Source organism: Colletotrichum spaethianum (assembly GCF_022836535.1).
Source record: "Colletotrichum spaethianum MAFF 239500 DNA, contig64, whole genome shotgun sequence".
Lineage (NCBI taxonomy): Eukaryota > Fungi > Ascomycota > Sordariomycetes > Glomerellales > Glomerellaceae > Colletotrichum > Colletotrichum spaethianum.
The window spans coordinates 475-22,432 of NW_026054834.1; the positions used below are offsets into that span (position 1 = coordinate 475).

The 21,958-nt window shown below is 54.3% G+C and overlaps 6 protein-coding genes across 6 annotated transcripts; 2 read left to right on the forward strand and 4 right to left on the reverse strand.

Moving 5' to 3' along the window:
• Positions 1–384: 384 nt before the first annotated feature.
• ColSpa_12438 (uncharacterized protein) lies at positions 385–570 on the forward strand (the record flags this gene model as incomplete). The annotated part of the gene is made up of 1 exon (XM_049278650.1): positions 385–570. The coding sequence occupies one exon, from the start codon at positions 385–387 to the stop codon at positions 568–570; it is 186 nt and encodes a 61-aa protein (XP_049134607.1).
• Positions 571–1,646: 1,076 nt separating this feature from the next.
• Positions 1,647–2,477, forward strand: ColSpa_12439 (uncharacterized protein; the record flags this gene model as incomplete). Its single annotated transcript, XM_049278651.1, has 1 exon — positions 1,647–2,477. The coding sequence occupies one exon, from the start codon at positions 1,647–1,649 to the stop codon at positions 2,475–2,477; it is 831 nt and encodes a 276-aa protein (XP_049134608.1).
• Positions 2,478–5,164: 2,687 nt separating this feature from the next.
• On the reverse strand, positions 5,165–5,913 carry ColSpa_12440 (protein CAP22; the record flags this gene model as incomplete). Its single annotated transcript, XM_049278652.1, has 2 exons — positions 5,165–5,547; positions 5,607–5,913. The coding sequence occupies 2 exons, from the start codon at positions 5,911–5,913 to the stop codon at positions 5,165–5,167; spliced, it is 690 nt and encodes a 229-aa protein (XP_049134609.1).
• A 3,447-nt stretch (positions 5,914–9,360) lies between these two features.
• Positions 9,361–9,741, reverse strand: ColSpa_12441 (uncharacterized protein; the record flags this gene model as incomplete). Its single annotated transcript, XM_049278653.1, has 2 exons — positions 9,361–9,616; positions 9,698–9,741. The coding sequence occupies 2 exons, from the start codon at positions 9,739–9,741 to the stop codon at positions 9,361–9,363; spliced, it is 300 nt and encodes a 99-aa protein (XP_049134610.1).
• A 7,131-nt stretch (positions 9,742–16,872) lies between these two features.
• ColSpa_12442 (polysaccharide monooxygenase Cel61a) lies at positions 16,873–17,859 on the reverse strand (the record flags this gene model as incomplete). The annotated part of the gene is made up of 3 exons (XM_049278654.1): positions 16,873–17,110; positions 17,166–17,746; positions 17,779–17,859. 3 exons carry the CDS (start codon positions 17,857–17,859, stop codon positions 16,873–16,875), a joined length of 900 nt encoding a protein of 299 aa, XP_049134611.1.
• Positions 17,860–20,324: 2,465 nt separating this feature from the next.
• ColSpa_12443 (3-oxoadipate enol-lactonase 2) lies at positions 20,325–21,937 on the reverse strand (the record flags this gene model as incomplete). The annotated part of the gene is made up of 2 exons (XM_049278655.1): positions 20,325–21,211; positions 21,280–21,937. 2 exons carry the CDS (start codon positions 21,935–21,937, stop codon positions 20,325–20,327), a joined length of 1,545 nt encoding a protein of 514 aa, XP_049134612.1.
• Positions 21,938–21,958: the final 21 nt, after the last annotated feature.

Here is a 21,958-nt window from a genome sequence, read left to right on the forward strand (position 1 = left end):
GCTGGACATCCGTTTTCGTATGTCCCTTCGAGCCCCTGGACGTCATGGCTGTGATCAAAGCAACAACTGCCGTGGGCAAACCCCAAAATCTGTCCAGTCAAAGTATCGAGCATACGCCGGGATGACACTGAATGTGACGGGAAAGACCATCATCCGATAGGCAGTGAAGAAGAGCTCTGGAAAACGGCTCGTCCCTGGGGGCTAGGCCAGACCCGATATCCCACCAGCCGCCTCCAGACCATGACAGGAGCCACGATCCGGCACCCTGGGACCTTCATGCGTACAGACCCTGAAACCAATGAGGATACTTAATACCCTTTGCTGAACACCAACGAGAGAATTCATAGCAGCGTGCGGGTCCGTCTAGCCTGCCAGGGCCTCGGAATGGACGATGCCGAGGTATGGGACTGTAAGCCTCTGACTACGGACGACGAGGGAAACAAGCTTTGGAAGCTAGAACGTATGCCTAAGCAGGACGCCTCGCCGGCGGAGAGCATCAAAGAATCCAAGCCCAAAGAGCTGGGCCTTGACGTCGGGGTCTATAATGCAAGACTCTATCCGGTTGAGTAGGAAGATGGCCAATGGACATGGGCCTTTGCCGGTGTTGACAAGCAGCGCAACGCCATCCCGCATGCTAGAACCTTGCCGGAAGAGCCTATGATAGGATACTGGGAACGGTACCTGCTTTCTTTGACAGTAGGAAAGCCTGACGTGCGGAGGTGGGCGGAAGAGAACCCGCCTTTTGGCTTGATCTAGGCCGTCCTTGTCTCAGGCAATGGTGGGTATGTGGAAGCCACGAGATCATGAAAGCAGAACGGATATGGTTACATGTGTCGACTTTGTACTTCACGTCTCGAAATAGCTGCAAATCGGAAAGGCCCCCTCTGTGGCTGATCGACATGCCAATGCTGTGTGCAACACGCGTGAGTTCGAAGTTACGTCAACCTTACCCTATCGTAAGACTCCAAGACCGAGCTGCAAACTCAAAAGGCTGCTAATTGAAAGTGTTTGATTGCCCTCGCTGACCTTGGTGGTAGTATTTCAGCACTTGATTCGAGCCGCAGTCGAGCCCGCCCACAATGACAAGTATGGCCGCATGCGACCTGTGTGGTTCACTTCCGTCATTTCAGCAGCCATGGGAGTGCAACTGCAGCTGACTAAACGGCATTTACCGACAGGCTGTCAAAAAGAGACCATTAGCCATGTCTCTAGTTGTACGAGACATTTTGGTGGACCTTGCCGTGTGCTAAGCTGCGCACTAACGGTCTTCGTGCAATCTGGGAGCTCTCCACCCCGCTCGGCCCTGGGCCGTATGTTCTGTGGTCCATCCAGCTGTAAAGTCTTTCCATGAGAGCTCAAAGATCTTCACTTTCCCGCTCAAGCCAGACAGTTGTGGGCCCCATCTTCGGAATCTTGGCTATCGGTCAGGGCAATCTTAGTCCTAGACAGTGACTGCATTCGTATGTTGACATTGTCCGAAACGGGAAGATCGCGGGATTCGTTGAGAATGACAAGGCATTATATCGAGTATAAGATCGAGGCGATTTTCTTCCCGTCAACAAACTCTTCTGATTTATCCCTGCACCTTGGTCTTCTCATATTCTCTTCACCTGATTTCATTGAATAAGTGCTTGAAAGATCACAAGATGGCCTCTGTTCGCACTATTGCAAGCTTGGCCCTGGCGCTCGGCGTCGCAGCTATTCCTGCGCCCGCTCCCATACCCGAAGCTGCGCCTGCCTTGGTCGACGACCTTTCACAACTCAAAGTCAAGGTCGCACCCTTTTCTCTTTCACTATTGCCCCTCCAAAGCAGCATCGCGGTCAAGGGTCCAGACGTCTCCATAGCTCTGCCGAGCATTGATGTCAAGTCGGATCAGGGTTCTCCTACGGCCAAACTTCTCCCGCGTGTGACGGCGCTTCCAAACGTGCAGCTTCCCAAGATCCCACAGGTCTCGACCAAGCTAGATGGGTTGTCGCTCTCAATCACTCTACCGGATTTGAGCATCCCGAGTGTGGCGATTCCGACGCTGCCTCCGATCCAGACCCCTGCGCTTCCTATCCTCATGGCGACATCACCGACGTCTCTAGGTCTGCTTCTTGCGGGGACGCCAATTGCTCTACCGACTTCGATACCCCGCCCTTCTACTTTTCTTCCAGAAAAGCCAACTACCTTGTTGACTCTGGTTCCCGCCCCTTCAGGATTCCTCACCTGCGCAACCATCCTCTGCAGAGAAGGTTATGTCTGCCGGGAAACGGAGGGCCGGCCCGCTTGCGTTAGCAGGACTCCATGCGGCAATGTTTTCTGCCCGTATGATACTAGCTGCTGCAACGCTAGCTGTAGTGTCTGCACGCCTAAAGGTGTCATGTGCACCCAGCAGTCCTGCGGCCACCTCCCGTCAAACTCGACTGCACCACTTAAGCCATCTGGAGACCCGGGAATCCGTTCTGTTCCTGTTGTCGATGAGAGCCCGCAGTAAACGGACGCGCCGTTGATGTAGGTGCAGGCACCAGGAAAAGGAAGCGTTTTTGGGAGGGTGGGGGGAGGAGACATGGGTACTGGAGGCGGCGTTGCTCGGATGCTTCTCCGCACAAAACGGAGCAGGGGGCCGCAGTAGAGAAGACGTGTAATGCGGAAGGGGGAAACGTCAAAGTTTATCACCCCTGAGGCATGACTCTATTAATTGCTCAATACCTAATGCAGTTCATCTATATCGCAAACTGCCAAGCGGCGATCATCGCTTTCGTCCGAACCTCCCGGTTCTGCTGACTCCCGTTGCTGACTCTTTGACCTCCAAGGTCTATTCTTCGCCCTTAATAGAACTTAATTTAACAGATTATAAGCCTCGTGGTCTTAGAGTACGCCCCTTCGCGTCATACACAGGAGACGGTCGTCGGCGCCGTCAATTAATCAGTCTCGAACAATGGAAGAGGATCATCGCCCGAGTCGCGCTAAACTCACTGTCTGTCTTCATTTAAACGGTTCCCTGTGTCGGAACCATAAAAGGTTGTCGCTTCCCACATCTCAGCTGTCGACTGTGATTACGTTGCAAAGCCATTCATTCTTTCAAGTTTAGCCTTCGGCTTGTACTAAACAGCTGTCCAACTCAACCAGTCGTTCTTTACCAACAGCTCTCAGAATGATGTTTATTCGTGCAATCCTTGTTGCTACCGCCGCCCTTGGCGCCTCCGCTGTCCCGGCCCGAGCCCTCAAGCTACCGAAACCCCCGCACAACCCGCAGAAGACCGGTGCGCCGGCGTTACCTGCCCGGAAAACTCGTACTGTAAAGTTTTCGACTTCCGTCTAGAGCAACCAGTCGGATGCCAAGCAAACGGCACTGTCCCGGCCGATGCGGAAACTTGCGGAAGTGTCATCTGCCCGACTGGAACCACCTGTTGCAACTCGCCATGCGGCGTCTGCACCAAGCCGGGAGATCCATGCTTGCAATGGGTCTGCTAAAGAAAAGGTAGCGTGCATCTCGGGTTTGGAAAAGAGGTCAATGTCAGGAGTTGGGCGTCGTTCGGATCACTGTGTTAAGGCATACATGGGGATTTGTCAACATCGTGGTGCGAGTTCTTTCAGGATTTACGAATAAAGATAGGAATGAGTCCCGGATCAACAAATCCACAAACTCAAACATCCAATGTCAACCACTGTCATCGTTTCTAACTGTTCGTTGGTTGATCCGGTGAACCATATGCTGCAAAAGGGGGTTTTCATGAATCGTGGCCTGTACCTAGGTACTGCGTACTTTCAGAATAGGTCACTAGCCGTCTGATCTTCAGTCTGCTAAGCACTGATGATGGAGAACCCGAACTATTGTCTGGGCTACCCCTGTCTCATTTCGTCACTCTTGTCGATCGACAAGCCGCCGCACCATATTTGACTTTGATTTTTACTCTCTCATCGTTCGTTCTCTCGGGATCTTTTCAGACGGCGCTATCTCTCACTTCTGGCTTTATCACCCTGGACCGCCTCCCACTAGTCATCATTAGTGGTGATTCTATGCCTGCAATACGAGCAGATTTAAGTTTCAACTTGCAAATAGTTCGCTATATCTTCTAGGAATTACTCATGCGCAGCCTAAGGGTTCAATTTGAAGTGAAATCCAGAAATAGAGGCTTCCAACAGGTAATTCACAGGTTGATATCTTGAAAGATGTTAAGATACTGTGTAATATCATCAACTAGCTTATGTTTGCTGTCGGATTGCCATGTTCCTATGACAAGATCATACATGAATTTAGTCAATTCTGGAAACGACAAACCTCTCTTTCCCGAAATCAAATAATGCCCCACGTGGTGAATTCCTCTGGCTCTCTGCGCATTTCCACTGCATCTACACAAGACTTAGGTGATATCCCCCTGCAAGGTAATTCCCCGTCTTTCTTCTGAGCCCGATTGGCTGACTCATCATCGGCATGTAGAACCTGACCACATTCGGCGAATCAGTTCAGATGGCCAGTCTTATCACCAAGAATGTGCTTTGACCCGTTCGCCAATTCATTGTCGAGTATTGTCTTATATACAGTTAATGATCCCAACGAATGTTGTTGTGATGGTGATCCTGACTGTCGACTCGTGCTGTCTTCGCATGCTCGCTAACCGGAACGCTGAGGAGCAAGTTTATAACATGAATGTCGAGATAAAGATTGCTAGGCCGTGTTGTACAATTTCTACCTTTGCTTCGGATTTAAATCAGTCTGATCTTCGGCCCTTGACCAATCGCTTTGATCTCTTGCCTGCGTATTCGTGGCAGTGTGCACACCCCTCGGCTCAAACTACACGTTTGACTCTCAGACGTAGCGAATTGTCTTCAGCAATGGCGATAACCAACCGCTAGCGACCCGAATGGTAAATGTTCGCATGGAAGTTATCAGACAATCACAACTGTTTTCACTTGGAAGCAAAATATGGCACGGAGGGTTGAGTACGGCATCTATCGTTCCATTGCAAGCAAATCCTGTAAGCAGTACAAAGATATCATATTCGCGATACAGCCAGACCCAAAAAAGACCAAAGGAGTGACGCAGACCATGATACTCCCTCATCTCGCGCAACCGTTTCAATCGTCAGACATAACAAACTACCATGCTAATTATCCTCCTCTTTCCAACTCCTGTCGTAGCTTACACAATCTCATATACGCCTGGTGGGGACCAGTCGCTTAGAGCATGAAGGCACCAAGAGCGAAAGCGCCAGCAACGATGGCACCAACAGCGCCGAGCAGGCCGTTGCTGCCGGGGGCGACGAGGCCGGGGGCGGCGTTGCCAGTCTGGCGGCCACCACCGACGATGGTGGAGGTGGCAATGGAGGGAAGACCGCCGTTGCCGGAGGTGAGGAAGGTGGTGGTGATGGTGGAACGCTCGCTGGAGCGAGTGCGGCTGGAGGGAGGCTGGGTAGCCTGGCCACCGCCGAAGGTGGTGGTCAGCTGGGAGCTGGCAGTCAGACGGGTAGCGAGGACGATGACGGTGTTGGCAACGCTGGTGGAGGAAGAGGCGTAGCCGCTGGCGCTGGGAAGCTCGCAGACGTTCATGATGCTCTGAATACCTATAAAGAACCAGTTAGATCGCCTTATACTGGAATGCGTTCATGATGTGGAGACTTACCCTCAAGGCTGCGCTGCTGGTCCTGGGGGACCTTCTCGATCATGCAAGCATTGCACTGGGGAGCCAAGTTCTTCAGGTCGAAGGAGTTGTTGGTGCAGACACACTGGGCGTCGAGCTCATCCTGAACCTGGTCGCTGTTGTTGTTGCCCTGGCCAATGTTGAAGTTGACGGTGCAGATGTTGCCGAGGTCACGGATGGGACGGCAAATGGCAGAGCAGTCCTGGGGAATGTCGTTGTTGTTGATGCGGAGATCAGCGCGGACGACGGCCGCGGCGGCAAGGGAAAGAGCAACGGCCTTGGCGTGCATTTTGAAGGTTGTTGAAGGGGTGAAGTTGGTAAAGAAGATGGTGTTGTTGGAGCGAGTGGTGGATGGAGCCGAGGCTGCTAAAGTTGTGAGAGTCGAAAAGGGCGAGAGACTAGCTGTCGAAGGCGAAGTGAAGCTGGATGAGTGTGATCTGATGAGAGAAAGAGACCTAACTGATGGGCTCGTGATAGGATATTTATGTCCTCGGGCTCAACCATTCATGCCTGTGTGAACCCTCCTCGCCCCTCTGCCCGGATATCCGCTTCGGCATGGAAGGCAGCCCTAGGCGTCGAAACAGCGAGCACGCTGAGCCATGACAAGACACAGGAGCGTGACACTGATGGGGAAAGGAGACCTTCACCCATGAGGCAGGCTGTGGTTGGCAGTGCCAAGCTACGTCTCAGAGCTCCGAGCAGTCCAAGCCTCAGACCGAGAGAGGCTTAGTGACGCTATCGGTATTCCTGACCTGTTGGGTCAGACAGTATGTCCTCAGGCAATGAGGAACTTGTCCGTTGTGGGCGCAGCACAGAAGTAGGATGGTCAAAGAGCCATGCACCCGTAGAACAACATCTGCCGAAGCATCGTATCGTGAAACAACATCTTTGCCTGTCACCGGTCTGTCGCCTCTCCCCTCCACGTGAACGGCGTCGACTAGTGTCTCCGCTCAAACCTTGAATGCTAGCGCGCCGCAGTACTCACTAAGCGAACTGACGGTGCTTCTCTGAGCATTACGGGCGCGGAAGAACATGATGCGGCAAGACCAGATGCAAAGCACGAGTCTTTCCAAAGAGGCCCCTAGTGATTGCTGTGTCCGTTTGATCCCCTGCGTGTCCATCCGTAATAGGGCCCACAATGGCATAGCAAAGAACCGATCGTGTGGTTCACGTTGTCAGTACCAGTTCGAGGTCCATGTTGAACCTCCTCATCCTCAAAGAAAGGGTCGAGGTAACAAGGGGGCTAGGAAGGGTTCTCTTGGCAGCGGGAGGCAGTATGATCAAGGCTCAGAGTGATCATGGCCATGACCGGTGCGCCCCCCTTGTACTAAGAGCGTGCTCCCGCCGCGAAGTTGTGGTAGAGACACTGGGCAGCTGCCATCGGCCAATCATTATTATCAAATCGTCAAACAGCCGACCATTCGTTCTTCTGCAGAGAAAACGATGACTGCTCATCCTCGGCACTCTCCTGCTAGGCGCAGAGCTGCGGGTAGCCACAAGATCGATTGCTGGATCTTCGATTCGAGTCTCGCTACCTACAGTTCCCGAACCCAACTGGGCAATCGCACGGCGCTCTCAGTCCTCCTCCATTGTCCCGACGATCCCCTCGTAGGCGAGCTGTCGCGTTTCACGTCCCGCCGTAGCACCGGGCCGTGCGCAAGGACTAAGGCGTGGCCTTGCCACAGCCGGCTCTGTACTTCCCCAAGTCGTCCGGTGATTGTGGAAACCATGTCTGTTGCCCTTGAATCCTGCAGTTGTGTCATACCGAGGTGCCGGCTAACCGATCCAAGTTGGGGTCGATATGTGGCTCCGGTGCAGCCGTTGGAAGACCCACGTCTGGGGTTGAGCATGTATTGAGGCAACTTACTTCAATTGACTGGTGACTAGTTACGTGAAGCTGTCGGAAAACAAATGCTGTCTGTGCATCCGCTAGGGAACGACTTCTTAGCCCTATTCGAAACTGAGTCGCGGAAACGGACAGAGAGCGGCCTGGTTCCTCGGGGCGTGAGGAGGGCGAGGAAGTCCAAAGAGTATTCATCTTGGCAACACACGAAGAAACAGACACCTTGGCCGTTTCTGGTTACTGGAGAATATACTGGTGTACCCCGCTAAAGTATTTCAAGAATCGGAGCTTGGTCACCTAGGCAATTCTTAATCAGTAGTGTCCGTCACCATCATCAGGCTAGTCGGCGCCACCCTGCCGCGAGAGATTCGATCAAAGTTCTAGTCCCGTTGCCTTGAACCGTTTGGATTTTTGGAGGCAGCCGTCCCCAGTCACATTCCGGTACTCCTTAGCTTCAGCGTAATTTGTCTTGTCATTGTTCTCGCATGAGATGCGGTTTGGCAGTCGTCAAACCCGGGCCGAATACATGTCGCATAAACATGACTGTCTCCTGTCGTTCATCACTCATATGAACAGAGTTGTGCGCACTCGGCAACGTGTTTATGCCGTGATTCAACCCTGGGCTCGGACCAGTACGAGGCGTCCATCGAGATGGCAAGTTCGTCCAAGGTGCTCGCCTCCCGCGACTCAACGGGCCACTCCCTTGCCCCAAGCTTCTAGCCATCTCAAGTTCTCAGTGGTTCCTGCTTTGCAAAGGAGTTGGAATTTTTTATTAGGTGACTAGTTATTCGCCGAATTACGTCACAGCCATGCAATTCCCCGACACACTTGAGTCGTCGAGGCTCGTGGCGGAGCATATCTGCATGCAGCATCGTGGCGGAGGTCTGCATCTCCTCGACACTGCCAAGCCCCAAACCGGAGTGAGGGAGAGGGTTTATCCAAACATCTGCTGCACGCTGCACCCCGCGTTTGGAAAGCAAGAGAGGCCATGATGGAAGCCTTGAGCCGGACATAGGCTCAACAGCCGAGTCATCGGAGCAAATGCATCCACTACCACCTACTGGTTGGAGGAGGGGGACCGGTCAGGGGATTAGAGTTGTTCGTCCTCAGTGCGAGACCGAGCGTCAAATGCCTGCATGGTTTGCTCGCAACCAAGGCTGGAGCAAAAATTCCGAGCAAGAGAACCTGGGAGAAGCCTACGGGCTACTGCATCCGACCCTCATGAGAAATTTGGTGGGAACTAGCAGCCCGTGCCCTTCGTCTCACGAAGTGGTCTGGTCCAAGGCGACCCTTCTCAGAGGCGGCAAAGGACGGTGGCTCGGCCTGCGCCGAAATTACTCGGCGTCGAGACATGTCAAGGCCGTCTGTGCGGGACCAAGAGCAGGAAAACGCGACAGGCATCACATGTCCGTCGGTCACTGAAGGGAATGTCAAGGCGGGTGGCTTAATCTGGGGTATTCCCGGCGGACCAACGTTGGTGAGGTCCGGCCAATGACTATCAGTAGGCGAGAGCCGTCGTGCTGGTCACCTCCGGGATAAAACATCGTCAGACCGGCGCTGACATACCGGTCATTCGTTTTGTCACTTCCGCCAGCCAGTGAACCACCTATGGACCAAAAGTATATTGCGTTCGGTTATTAGAGGGTATCCAGCAATTTTCGGCAATTTGCAATGCCGGTGCTGTTGTTCTATTACTATGTCACGATTTTATCATTTGGCCGGCTAACGAATGTTGCAGTGAAGAGTCAATGTTGAAGTGAGCGCCAACGCAGCAGCGCGTGGCAAATCGCATCGATGTTGGCTGATGAATCTATCAAAAACTACGCTCAACAGAAGCGCAGACGGGATGCGCACTTTGACTTCTAAAAGTACATTTCCGGCCCTCATTATCAGTCAATTCGACGAAGGCGGAAGTATTCCAGCCAACATTTCCTCCATGCGCGCTCGACCGATCGCCTCCGCACTCTCGGGCGACAGCGGCGGCGTCGCACTGGCGAAAAGCGGGGGCCGATTGTACCGGTCGGAAGGATTCGGCGATTGGGCGAATCGGCCGATAGAGTACCCTAGATCCGACGGGACGGGAATTGCGGGGCGTTCGGAGACCCGGGTCGGGGCCAACGGCGGGGTTGTGGGCTTTTCTACGGGGGTCCTGCGGGAGGCAGCACGGGTCAGCAGGTGGTCTCTCGGAAGCGAGGCACCCTTTGACTAGGGATCCTGTCTGGATACGTACTTGTGATCAGAACCACGCACCGCGGCCGTCGAGGACGAGGGCATTGTGCACGATTGCGATGCTGTTGGCACTGCACGGGTCGATCTTGCCTCCGTTCAAAGATGTGATTGGGGACCGGCGGGGAGCCGTTTGTCGCTTGGTTCGGGTAGAAGTTCGGGGTGGGACCCATCCAATCGCTCGCGCGCAGGCTAGTACTGGTGTGGGCGGTCCGGTTTGCAAGGAGACTGCCGGATGTCGGGCACGGTGTTACGACACAAGCTTCAGGCAAGATGATGCAAAAGCAATGGTGATGTGAGCTGCAAACAATGGACGATGTACGCGACCAAGACTAATCATAGGGATCGGAGCCAGGACGATCGAGCATATTTAAGGAAACGGAACCCATCGGCGACACACTCTCATTCAGCTGAGCAGAGGCCAAGGGGGTCGTCAAGCAAGCAAGCAGCCCACGGAGGCAGCCTTACGCTAAAGATGGTGGGATGGCCGGTAGGAACGCTTTCCTCCAGATCATCCAGGGAAAACCTATGGAAAGCAAGCATCAAGGGGAGGGTGACGTGGTGACCGTTCTAGGCCCGCTACGGTCTTGAGCGCCGCATCATCTTGCAAGTCGTCGACACCCCCCCCCCCCCCCCCCCCCGATTACAGCCTGAACAAATTTGGCCAAATGGTTCGCGTCCCGTCATCACCACTGCAAGAGCAGCTCGCGCAAGGCAGTTGCATAGGCATGTTTACGAGTGTACTGAGAGGTCCCTTGCTCTGCTCACACTGGGAGGCAGGTTGGCGATCAAGAGATGCGTCAGTGGTCTAGACCACCAGGCACTCTGAAGACCGTAGCGCCGAGCAAAGGCAATCTGACTTTGCGATGGCTTCCGGCGTCCCTGGAGTCCCATGCCCCAAGCGACCCAATGGATGCGGACCCAGTGGCCGTCAAGCACTCAACAATCGGCAACCGCCAATGATCCAGAGAAAAGAGCCCGGTCCAGAACCTCCAGCCAAGAAGAAAGTGTGGCAGTCTTAAACAGTGACGTCAGGAGAAGACGGGGAGAGGAGACAGGGTGCTTGCGCGAGGCATCCCAAGGAGAATCAGGGGTCTCTGGGGAACCGATGGCGAAAGGGCCTAGACCCCATACCCCTGCACTGACTGCGCCGTCAAGCCAACAGGCGCCGGCAGCGGGCTACGGTCCGCAGCGCAGAAGATTCCCCAGCTGAGGTGGTTCATCGCTCGTGAGTCTGGACCACGAATGACGTGCGCGGCTCATCGTCTTTTCCTGAGCTTGAAAATTGAGGAACCGACGGGTTGTTGTTCGGTAACCTGCTGTCATCGTCCGACGCCCTACTCTCGCCGTGCTTGATTGGGGGGGGCCCTTGGTGGTGTGGCTCACAACTCGCACAATCGATGGTGATGGTTCTTGGAGCAAAAGGGCCCTCAGGATGGGATTTACTGATGCCCATCCAGCTGCCCAGCTAGAAAAGCCAAGTGGGAAACCGAATTCCAAAAGAAGTCCCATCCACAGCGGTCAATCTGCCATCCTCTAAAGTGATGGTTGGACCCTGAAAGCTGTAAGCCAGGGGCCTAGCGGATACACATTTGGCCCAAACGAGGGCAGATCGACGGCGATCCTCCGGCGTCGCCCCGCAGGGACACGGAAGCCATCAAAAACATCCGATTCTTGGCTCGTGTACATCTCGAAGTGTGTGCATGTGACAAAATATACATCGTATGATTCCTTACCCGTGACATCTTTTTCATAATCTCAAGCAAGGCAATGAAAAGGCTGATGGAGATGATCTGGGCCCAGGGAGAAATGACGCAAGCGGCGCAGGTTCAGCTAATGACGTCAAAAGTTGCACTGCCCGCCCCGGTCAGCACAAGTGGATTGTGGTGCACTCACCAACGAGCCCAGGCCTCTAGTTAACTTGTGAAATTTCCAACGAGACTCACTCAACCTTCAACTTGTGACGCTTCTGCAGCTGGACTCAACAATCAACTGGTCTCTCACTAAACAGAATCGTATAGCTGATTGAAAGTGCTTGAGATTAGTTTGTTTTCATTACTTATTAATGTTCTTTCTAGGGTATTGCGAGTATCATCTCCTGTAGTAGGAGAGTTTCAGACTGCCTCTATCACTGTGAAGTCGAGACAAAACGCAAAACAACCCCTTCAGAAGGTTCAAAGACCTCGGCGTTCAACAACAGCTGCCTTCCGCACCATCAACAACGCCAGGAACGAAACCCGCGGTGAAATTGAAAAGACTTTTGCCCCCTTGTCCGAAAATGAAACTGAAGTTGTCTTCCGAGTCTGTAGCCGCCAGCAGAGATGAGGACGAGAATGAATCTGTCGATGAATGCATGGTGGTCGGCTTGACTGGCATCGATCTCCCTTGAGATCTTTCTGATACTGGCCGTAATCTCTTCCTCAAAGGCGCAATTGCTACCGGGGCTGTTCTCTTCAGTTTCGGGGGAGCTTCTGACTCTTTGTCGACCCATTCGCAGGCCAGTACTTTGAACTTGACGGTCTCGGGGTGCGCGTGTTTGCTGAGTTTACTTCGAGTAGCGTACAGAGTAAACCTCTTTCGAATCCAGGACAAGGTATCAACGACCCTAGACTTGACGTTCCACTCGTCCTCGGTGAGTTCGCAATATACCCTGCCTTCGCTTCTGAATACCTTTCTGGGGGCTCTTGTTTTGTTGCCTGTGGTAGGTTGAATTGTTTCAGTGGTTGATGTATTACTATCATGGTAGGCGGCCGTCTTGTTTGGCAACGAGTCGTCATCGATAGCGTCCTCCTTCTTGCCTTTGTGAGTTACATATCAGTATTCCATCGCTAGGCCTATAGAGAAGGATTCTTACGCTTGTCGGACTTATCTTGAGTTGTGGTTTGGGCCTCGGATGATGACGAGCTGGGTTCTCTAGACCTTTGCGCGGTCGAATCAAGTCCCAAGGTCTTCTTCACGATGAGATAGTCGATGAAGTAGAAGGTCTGCAGGTTCGGTAGGTGACGCGCAAGAAATTCGTACAAATGGACGGGATAGACCTTGCTGACACCAGAACTGTGCCGGTTGCCACAGTGGCTACAACAAAACGCGGTGCTCGTCGCCTCCCAGCCATGGCAGTAGGGTATGGCTACATGGCGGATGTTGGCTAGCTCTGGGCATTCAACGTCCAGGGCCATGCGACACCAGCTGCGGAAATTGTCGGCAGACAAATACTCCAAGCACACCACGTCTTCAGAGGAGGCAAGAGACACGATGCGACCGCCGTTCAACTTGACGCTTCCAGGCTGGTTGACCAGACGTTGGACAACCTTCGCTGACTCGAAGCAGGTTACTGAAAGTTTGGACAAGGTACGGTTGAGGGCGACGTAGTTGGACATGTTTGCCCGAGGAGTTGGGTAGCGAGGCTCTAGAGTCGCCGGCCATAGCTTGGAGGGAAGTGATTCGCGATTGAAGTCAAGAATAGGGTTGTTCTGTTCCTCATCCTCGTTATCGCCGACGGGAGAAGTTACAAGAGGCGATGGCAGGTGTGCAGCACGAGCTACGGTCTTGAGGCGGAGGAAATGCATGCCGGTATCGAGGATGGCATCCTCCCAGATCTGATGCCGGATTTCGGGGGCAGTCTCGAGAAGGGGTGGAACGAGCGCGCGGAAGCAGGGATATCGAACTTGATAGTTGATGTCATGATGGGCGATTTCTGTCGGGATCTTGTGGCTGATTATAACGAAGGCGGCGAGAGACTGACGAAAAGACTGGCCATGACACCCTCTGGAGAGAAGGTTATAGTATGTGGAGACTAGAGGGCAGACTGTCGTGGGATAGGAGTAAACGAAGTGTTGAGAAAGGTGACATGCTTCTATGCCTGCCGTGAATTGAACCAGGTGTTGCTTGAGGAGTTTTAAGAGTAGTGCCGGCCGCTTAGAATGGCCGAGTGATGGTAGAAATAGGGGAGGTAGAAGTTACCAGAGCTGCTCGCCAACAGTGAATCAGTGATTCATCCAAGCTAAGATCGAATCACACCAAGTAGCTCCGATCCAAAGTCGTGCTCCTTCCTCCTTGGTCGTAGCTTGATGGAAGGACATGGAAGGAGACCGGATGAAAACCACAAAGAATGAACGGCATGACTCGGCCTCGGAGGGAAAGTGCATCGGCATGGAAAGAACGAGCATAAAGACGTTGCAGCTGCCTACTCCGGCGGAGTGAAATCAAGTCGAGACACGTGGATGGAAGGAAGAACTAGGCTGCTAGAGTGAGTAATCAAGAGCCGAAACCCGAGTACCTTGATGATCTGCGCCTCCTTCTTCATCTCGTCTCATCTCATTAGGGAAACAAGACAACCCGTTTCCAACCTCGAAGTTCAGAATGTAGTTTTGTTCATCATTACACCATGGCTCTATGTCTTGGAGCCTGAAGCCATCATACATACTAAGTTGATGTTGGGGAGCTGATGAGTCTTGATACATAAACAAAGCCATGGTGTTTATCAAAGAACACAATCGGCACGCCGGGAGTCTGCGCTGGTGTCCAGTAAGGTTGCCTCAATGTCAATGTTCACCTCAATAGCAACTATGTTAATGGAAGTATTAAGTCGAGTTACACTTCGAGGTTGATTTTGATGGAATGTAGCCTTCTTGCCTTGATTAAGTTCTGAATACTTCTGTCTCCTTCATGATGATAGGACTGTAGGTAAGCTTACCACTCTCAAAGCGGTTTTGGAGCCAAGACCTTCCAGTATCAACCTCACCCAGTCTCATTTCGTCAGTCGCTAAGAAAGCCTCCGAACACCTACCGCAACTCAAGGAAAATGGGGGTAAAAAGCGTCTGACCAGTGCAAAAACTTTGGACTCGTCGCTTCCACCCAAAGAGAACAACATCGAATGATCATGTAACATCCATACAACGCAGGTATCATGGCTTCCACAGCAGATCCAAATCAAAAGCGATCTGCATGCGAGAGCTGCCGAGGACAAGAGCTCCGGTGCTCCCGCTAGGAAACTGACGAGAATCGCTGCTTTTGCTGCGCGAAACTCGGCGCCGAATGCCTCGCCGGTCAGCAGCGCCGGGTCGGAAGGCCTTTGCAGGGCACGACTACTGGCAGGGTGGAGCCGATACGTCAAACCAATGGCACTCAGACCTTATCCTTGGACGTCGCTACAGCCATCGGCACAGAATCACGGACCGGAACTGAGCCTCCCGCAAGCCCGACTGTTGGCCTATAGATTAGGGACGAGCCGCAACTACGACAACGACAACAACGATACGCAATGACTCAGCCTTCAACCCTGATGTAACAATTAACGCCCTGTTTGACGAGAGCCCCCGGGACGAAGAAATGGCGATATTGCCGCATCCCAAGTGCCAAATTGGAGAATCCAGACGCCCAGACGGACTTGGTTGAAACGCATCACAAATTACCCAGGGTTCTCGCCAGACATCTAGACATAAACCCAGCTACCTAGCATGAGGCTCTCATGAAGGTGTCAAAAATCAACGTGGATTTACATTCTCATGTCGTCAAAGTAGACATCAACGGAGAACGTGTTGGCTTTTGTTCCTTCACACAGCCGGACTCGCCACTCAGCGTTGGCGGTGTCACCGTTACGGAACTCGGCCTCGTTGCTTCTCAGGATTTCACCGAGGACCTCGCGGGTCTCCACAACGTTTGCGCAGTCCATAGAGAAAACGCAACACCTTATACGAGCATTCTATTTCGACCAAGTCGGACAACGTGGATTACATATCTCGACCGGCAAAACTTACGAGTGACGTTAAAGGCATGCAGGAAATTTTGACCGGGGCGCAACAGACATGAGCTAGCTAGCTCAACTGCACAATACGTCTTTGGAGTTTGTGGGCGTCCATGTTATCACCAGCTGTATGTGACAGGCGCCTCGATAAAAGAGGAGAACGGCTTCCGCGGGGTAACGCAACCCACCGAGTGATGGTCATAGCAGCAGACTCGTAGGTTTCCAACTCTCTACAAAATGATTCAACCGTATGATTCTCGCAGGTCTTTTGGACGAGACGGGTGTCGGAACACTTTGATGGTACCCAAACGGGAAACCACACACCCTCGTCTGGCGTTGCAAGACACTCTATTTCACACAGCCGCCCCGTTTAATCACGCCGACCTTCCGTGTAAGCGACATTTATCACCAAATACTCTTGCAAAATTGCTCAAAAAACCCTCAGCAACGCGGCTACATACGGACAATTCTCACATCGACATAGTGGCACGGTCGGCACATGCCATCCGCGGCAGATTGTTCCCGATTGCCCTCTCAAAACGCCTCAAACCCGCTCACATCAGACCCCCACACCCTCCAGGGAACCCACGCGGACTCGGGTATATATATCTGGGGACCCATTGCCCCTTCGTTCTTGGCATTTCCCCCTTTCGTCGTAAAAGTCGAAGCCAAATGAGTGGCAGATGGCGCCGAGTCCCGTCGTATCCGTCCCTTCAGTAAACGGCCCGCCAACCTAGTCTCCCCCAATGAACTCCTTCGTAGTCGTCGCGCATACCCGGCTCCCTCGACCCTACACTTCCACCTACTTGGAACCTGGTCATTCACGAGACCAGAGCAAGAGTTGACCATTTCCTATAGTCTTCTGTTCAAGCAGAGCTTTCCGATTATGACCACTGGGCCGATGGCAGACATTCGAGGCTCGAATCTAGCCCACTCACTAATTTCCCAAAGGTCTAGGCTATGAAGAGCAAGCAGAGACACGCGGTCTCATCATCTGCTTCCACACTGTTGACTCAGCTGAGCAGTATCGTCTAGGCGGCAAAGGTGCCAGACCAACCTCATGGGCCCCTGACACAATGATCAAAACCGGCGTCAAGCGTCCGGCGGAAGAACATGACCACCACCACAAACACCGAATTCACAGGTCACAATCGCATTCGAACAGGGACAGCAAAGTTGTTTGAAAATATGCACATTGCAAAATTTGCAAGACGCCCAGGTGCACCACAAAAAAAGAAAAGGGTGCCCTGGACGCCCGTGGTGGTGGTCGACTAAAAAGGGGTGTTGCAGTGATATATACACCGGGTATAAATCTATTTACATGGTTGTTGAGAAACGAAGCAAAAACAAAGAGCTCTTTCATTTTCCGTTCGGAAGGGGGTTCGGAGGGCGGCAGGCCTTCATCTCGTGTGTCCGGTGGACATGCTCCCTACGCTTACAAGCGGAAAGCGCGAGCGTGGCGGCGGGTGCGCTTGGCGGCGCAGTCGTCGGCGTCGGCGGCGTCAGAGACGGCCGGGGTAGCAGACGGGAGGGTGGTGGTGGGGGTGGAGGGAGTGGCGGGAGCAGTGCCGTTGGTGATGGGGGTGGAGCCGGAGCCAGAGCCAGAGCCGGAACCAGAGCCGGAGCCGTAGAGGGCAGGGCCGGGATGGTGTAGTCGGAGATGGTGGTGTAGGCTGGATGAGAATGTTAGCTACCGTTGCGTGTCAAAAGGTGGATCGAGAAGTAAACTTACGGTTGAACTGGATGCCGGCGTCGGTGGCCTTGTACAGCTCGGTGCCGAGGGTGCCCTCGGGGTTGGCGGTGCCGGAGCCGGTGATCTCAACGTTGACGCACTGGGGGTAGTTCTGGGCGCCGTTCAGGGAGCCAGCACCGTGCATGGCAATGATCTCGTGGCGCAGGACGTAGTTGCCGGCGGCGAGGTCGGAGGGGATGGTGGAGGTCCAGGTGTTGTTGTTCTTGATGAGCTTGGTAGCGGCCCACTCCTGGGTGTCGACGTCGATGCCGGCCTCGTCAATCTTGACCCACTTGAGGGTGGTCTTGTCGATGGAGGCGAAGTCGCCGTCGACCTTTGCGGCGTAGGTCAGGACGGGGCCAAAGTGCGACTCGGGCCAGGCGGACCACTGGAAGTCGACCTTGCCGCCGGCGGCGACCTTGGCCGAGGTGCCTCCGGGCGCGGCATTCTTGTGGCAGATGATGTCGGCGGTGGCGTAGCCGGTGCCGTCGACGAAGCCGTTGTCGAGGTTCTCGGCGGACCAGGCGGCAATGGTGGGGGCGTGCCGCCGTTCTGCTTGAGGTAGTAGTAGTCGAGGCTGTAGCCCTGGGCGTAGGTGCCGTCAAAGACGTAGCCATCGACCTTGCCGTGGGCAAGGGCGCCGGCGGCGAAAGCGCCGACGAGAGCAAGGGTGGACTTGACGGAAGACATTTTTGGAGAGCAAGGGTTGGAAATGTTCCTAAGAAACGGAGAAGAAAGTGAAATGGAGTGAGAGTCTTTGTTTGTTCGTTGGATGTAAGAGTTGCAAAAGAATGTCCCAGCTTCACACAGTGAAGAACTGACGGTAAGACGGTTGGAAAAGAATGAAGTGGTGAAGAAACCAAAGAATGTGTGCGACCTGCAATGTTGGATGCTGAGCTAAAAAGGAACGGGATTACGATGCGAGGGACTCGGCTCTGTATTTATCACATCGGGAGTGCCAGAGAAACGGCACGCTACAAGCAGCAACCCCTTTCGACCTCGTTGCTCTCCTTCTCTCTCCTTCTCCCGTCGTAGCTGCCCCAGACAATCCTGACATCGTCGCAGGCGCCAAGAACTGAGCCGCCTTGACCCCGGCGGACTGGGAGGAGACTGCAGGTGGAGTTGATAGAAACTTCATAAGACCGAAACACCTATATGCATACCGGAGTGGTGGAATTTTGGAGGGGTGGGCACCGGGCCAGGCCGGGGGGCCATTACACCTCTCGGATGTGCTCCGATTTGGAAGGGCGACCGGTCTTGGAAAGATGAGATGGACCGTTCCACTCAAAGGCCGTGAGCGCTTGGCTCCGTCAGCGCAGCCGTTGGTTCCTGGCATGCCTGGGCGCTCTGCCGTCATCCCATTGACGCATGTTCTGGGCCCAGGGCCTAGAGCTGGACGATATCAGGGCCGGGGTAGTGCAGGCGCGGGGGAGGTGACGGTCATGACGGGTTCAACAATGGTGGTTGTGGACCGTTGCTAGTCGGTTGGTTCTCCCAAGACAGTTTTACTCAGGGCCTTCTCGGGGGCAATTGGTTGCTCAGATGATGAGCCGTCCTAGGCCCCCCCCTGTGAGCACGTCTTCTCGCTCGGAAACGATACAGAGCCGCAGGGGTCACCGTAGGCGACTTGGGAAAGTTGACAGACGAAAAAGGCAAGTCTGCCATCCCGGCCACGACACCTGAAGCAGCCAAGCAAAGTTGCCCAAGTGAGAAGCGCTGTCGTCTTAGTCATGCGCGCAGGACGGGACGTTGCCGCGTAGAGAGCGCGTGTGGCCGCATGCAGGCGCAGCGATAACGTCGGGCTGGGCGTACCGGAATCTCAGACGTAGCGCCGGGCATGAAACGGACCCTCCTGTCGCCCTTAATATGGAAAGGAAAATCATAACAAGATCGGATCCGCGTTACCTAAAAGGCACGACATGCTCCACCCCGCAGAGAGAGCCGCCGGGCCAGTGCGTGCCTTGTCATTCTTGTTTGCGTGCGTATTGGCCCGATCTGGACTGGGAATCTGACAACTTGAGAAAAGCAATTTGCGAATATTGGGAATTTGGGCCCGGTCGGCCGTCTTGCCAATAGTGTATATTGACGTTGCGTCTCATCGAGTTGTCCCAGCTAGGGGGGTGCACATGCCCTCGTGGTATTCGAGGCTAGGCCGTAGACGCTCTTGTATAGTAAGTGATGGCCGTGACGAAGTGATTTACAGCCCACGTCATGCAGTTTATCTGGGGCCGTTGATTGCCCAATGCAGATTCTTTGCGCCTCGATGCTCAAACCTCGATCAAGGTTGAAGTAATTAAGGTGTGGTTCCTGGCGCCATATCCCCCCCTTGGCTAATGCTCCACAACTGCCACCCACGTTTTTTTCTCCCTTTTCTGATGAAAATTGCCCACCCCTGGGTGATGCATCATGGTGATCTCGTTTGGGCATTGCCTTGCGTCGATCGCGTAGTCGAGATGAACCCGCCAAGACAACTGCCGCTAGGCCGTTTCTTCTTGATGCGCCGAGGCTGGTGCCCATTGGCGATTCCGTCCCGTCCAGCGCTGCCGTCGTCTGTGGGCACTATCGATGAAACGGTGCTTGCATACCAGTCCGCCGTCGGCGATGATTAGCGATCTCGCAAGTCCGCCGACCGTCTGGCGGCGTACAACCGCCATTCCTGCAGAATGCGACCTTCAGGCTCCCGCGTCCTTTACGTTGCATGTGTGGTTAGGTGGTTCACGAGACCGCCTCATGCAGCGCTTCGCTGAGACGGCGTTACGACGTGGGAGTCTCAATTCTGGCCACATGCGACGGGACTGGTCACTTGACAGTCTCAACGCCACGAATCGTGCCCCTACCATCGACCTTGATTGAGTTAGTGTTTGTTTGAGATATACCGATACTTTCGTCTTCGTCAAGCCTACACGCTGCAGGGATCTCTGCAGCTCAGAGCTTCTGCTTGGCTCAACTACACTCCATACTTGTCTAATATGACATGACGACGACGACGACGACGGTGAAGGTAGTCTGCAGGGAACACCTCTGCTCGGTCTGGCAACCAGTGTCCTTAGCAGCCCCTCTCAACCCTTGAAGCTACGCATTATATGGGACAAACTCTTGATTGAATCATTGAAGCTTTGGCCTCTTTGGCAACCTCGTCTATCAAAGCAGTCGGTCTACAAGAATCCCTGGATCGCCTCCCAGAACGCCGCAGGGTCTTCCCACATGGGAAGATGGCCGGCGTTTGGCACAATTTTCAGCTCCGCCCCCTTGTCTCCCACCAGGTCCTTGAACCCATCCATCGCCTTGACAAGCGCGCCTTTGCCGTCACCGTCACCGACGACCAGCAGCCCGGGAACTTGACAAAACTTGAGCGCCGGCTTGAGATCATAGTCCCACAGGGCCTGGCAGCTGTACTTGAACCCTTCAACGTTGTTGCTTGCGACCATTTCCGTCATCGACTTGACGACGCTCTCCTTTTCCATTGTGGCCGGGTGGAACCAGCGACCCACCGTCTGCCCAGCCAACTTCTCAATCCCGGCTCCGTCCTTCTCTTCCGCCACCGCGATGCGATCTTTCCACGCCTGAGTGTTGGCGGCGCTGGACGTCACGTTGAAATCGCAGGCGATGAACTTCTTCAGCCGCATCGGATACGTGATGGCAAAGTTGGTCGTCGTCGCACCGCCCATGGAAACTCCAATCAGGGCATGCAGCTTGCGGATGCGCAGCGCGTCGAGAACGGTGCATAAGTCCGAGGCTAGGAGATCCAGTGTCGCCGGCACAGGTGGGTTAGGGATCGAGTGGCGGCCACGCGTGTCATATCGCAAGATGCGCAGGTCGGGACGCTGCTCTTTCAACAGCTTCACGATCGGGTCCCACATGTGCAGCGACGTCAAGAGCGAGTTGCAGAAGGCCACCGTCGGCGCGTCGTCCTTGGCGCTGCCCTCCAGCCTGTAGGGGATCGACAGCTGGTCCTCCGTTGTGATGTAAGAGCTAATGACCTCGTCCTCTCCGGGAATCGTGGTGGTCTTGCCGTCCGGGGCGGTAAAGGTGCCGGCCGAGGCTGGAAGTTTTGCCAGGTTGGACAGGTCGCGGGGGCTGGTCCGAAGACGTAGAAGAGCGAATAAGTACGGCGGTTCTTGGCCGTGACAGACTTGGCAACCTCGGCGCCCCAGGCAGTGGCCACGGAGGCCTTGTGCTCGGGACCGCCCAGGCCGTTTGTACGGGCGTAGTCGTGTAGTGCGAGGTAGGTAGTCTTGCTCCCGGCTCCGTCGCCGATGGAGGAGATTTTGAAGAGGCGGGTCCTCAGCCAGCCCGGGACCTTTGACACCATGGGAATGTGTTCCTCTCCGTACCACTTCTTGAACTCGGGTTCGGCGGACTCGTCCTTGAGGGTGGTCTCGACGGCGACAAGCTCGATTCCCTCGGCCTCCTTGTCGGAGAGTTGCTCGATGGGCAGGAACAGCGGGGCCTTTTGCTCAGTGACCAGGTCGTAGAAGTATCTCGTGACTTCGACTTGGCCAATGGTCTCTGCCTCGCGGGCAGAGCGGTTCGCTCGAAGGGTGGTGTAGGTGGGCGTTTCGAGGTGCGACATGGAGGTCACGTCGTAGACGGCGAGAAAGGACGGCTCCTTGCCGTCGTTGGCGCGGTATCGCAAGCCGTTGGTAAAGATTTGGGGAAGACGCAGGCGGGTTGGGCCGTGCTCGTTGTTGTACCACTCGTGGAACTGCTCGAGAGCCAGGCCAGGCTTCGGCTGCATAGTCACGTAGAGCATTCCGGGAGTTGCCATCTTGTTGCTCGGGTCAATCGG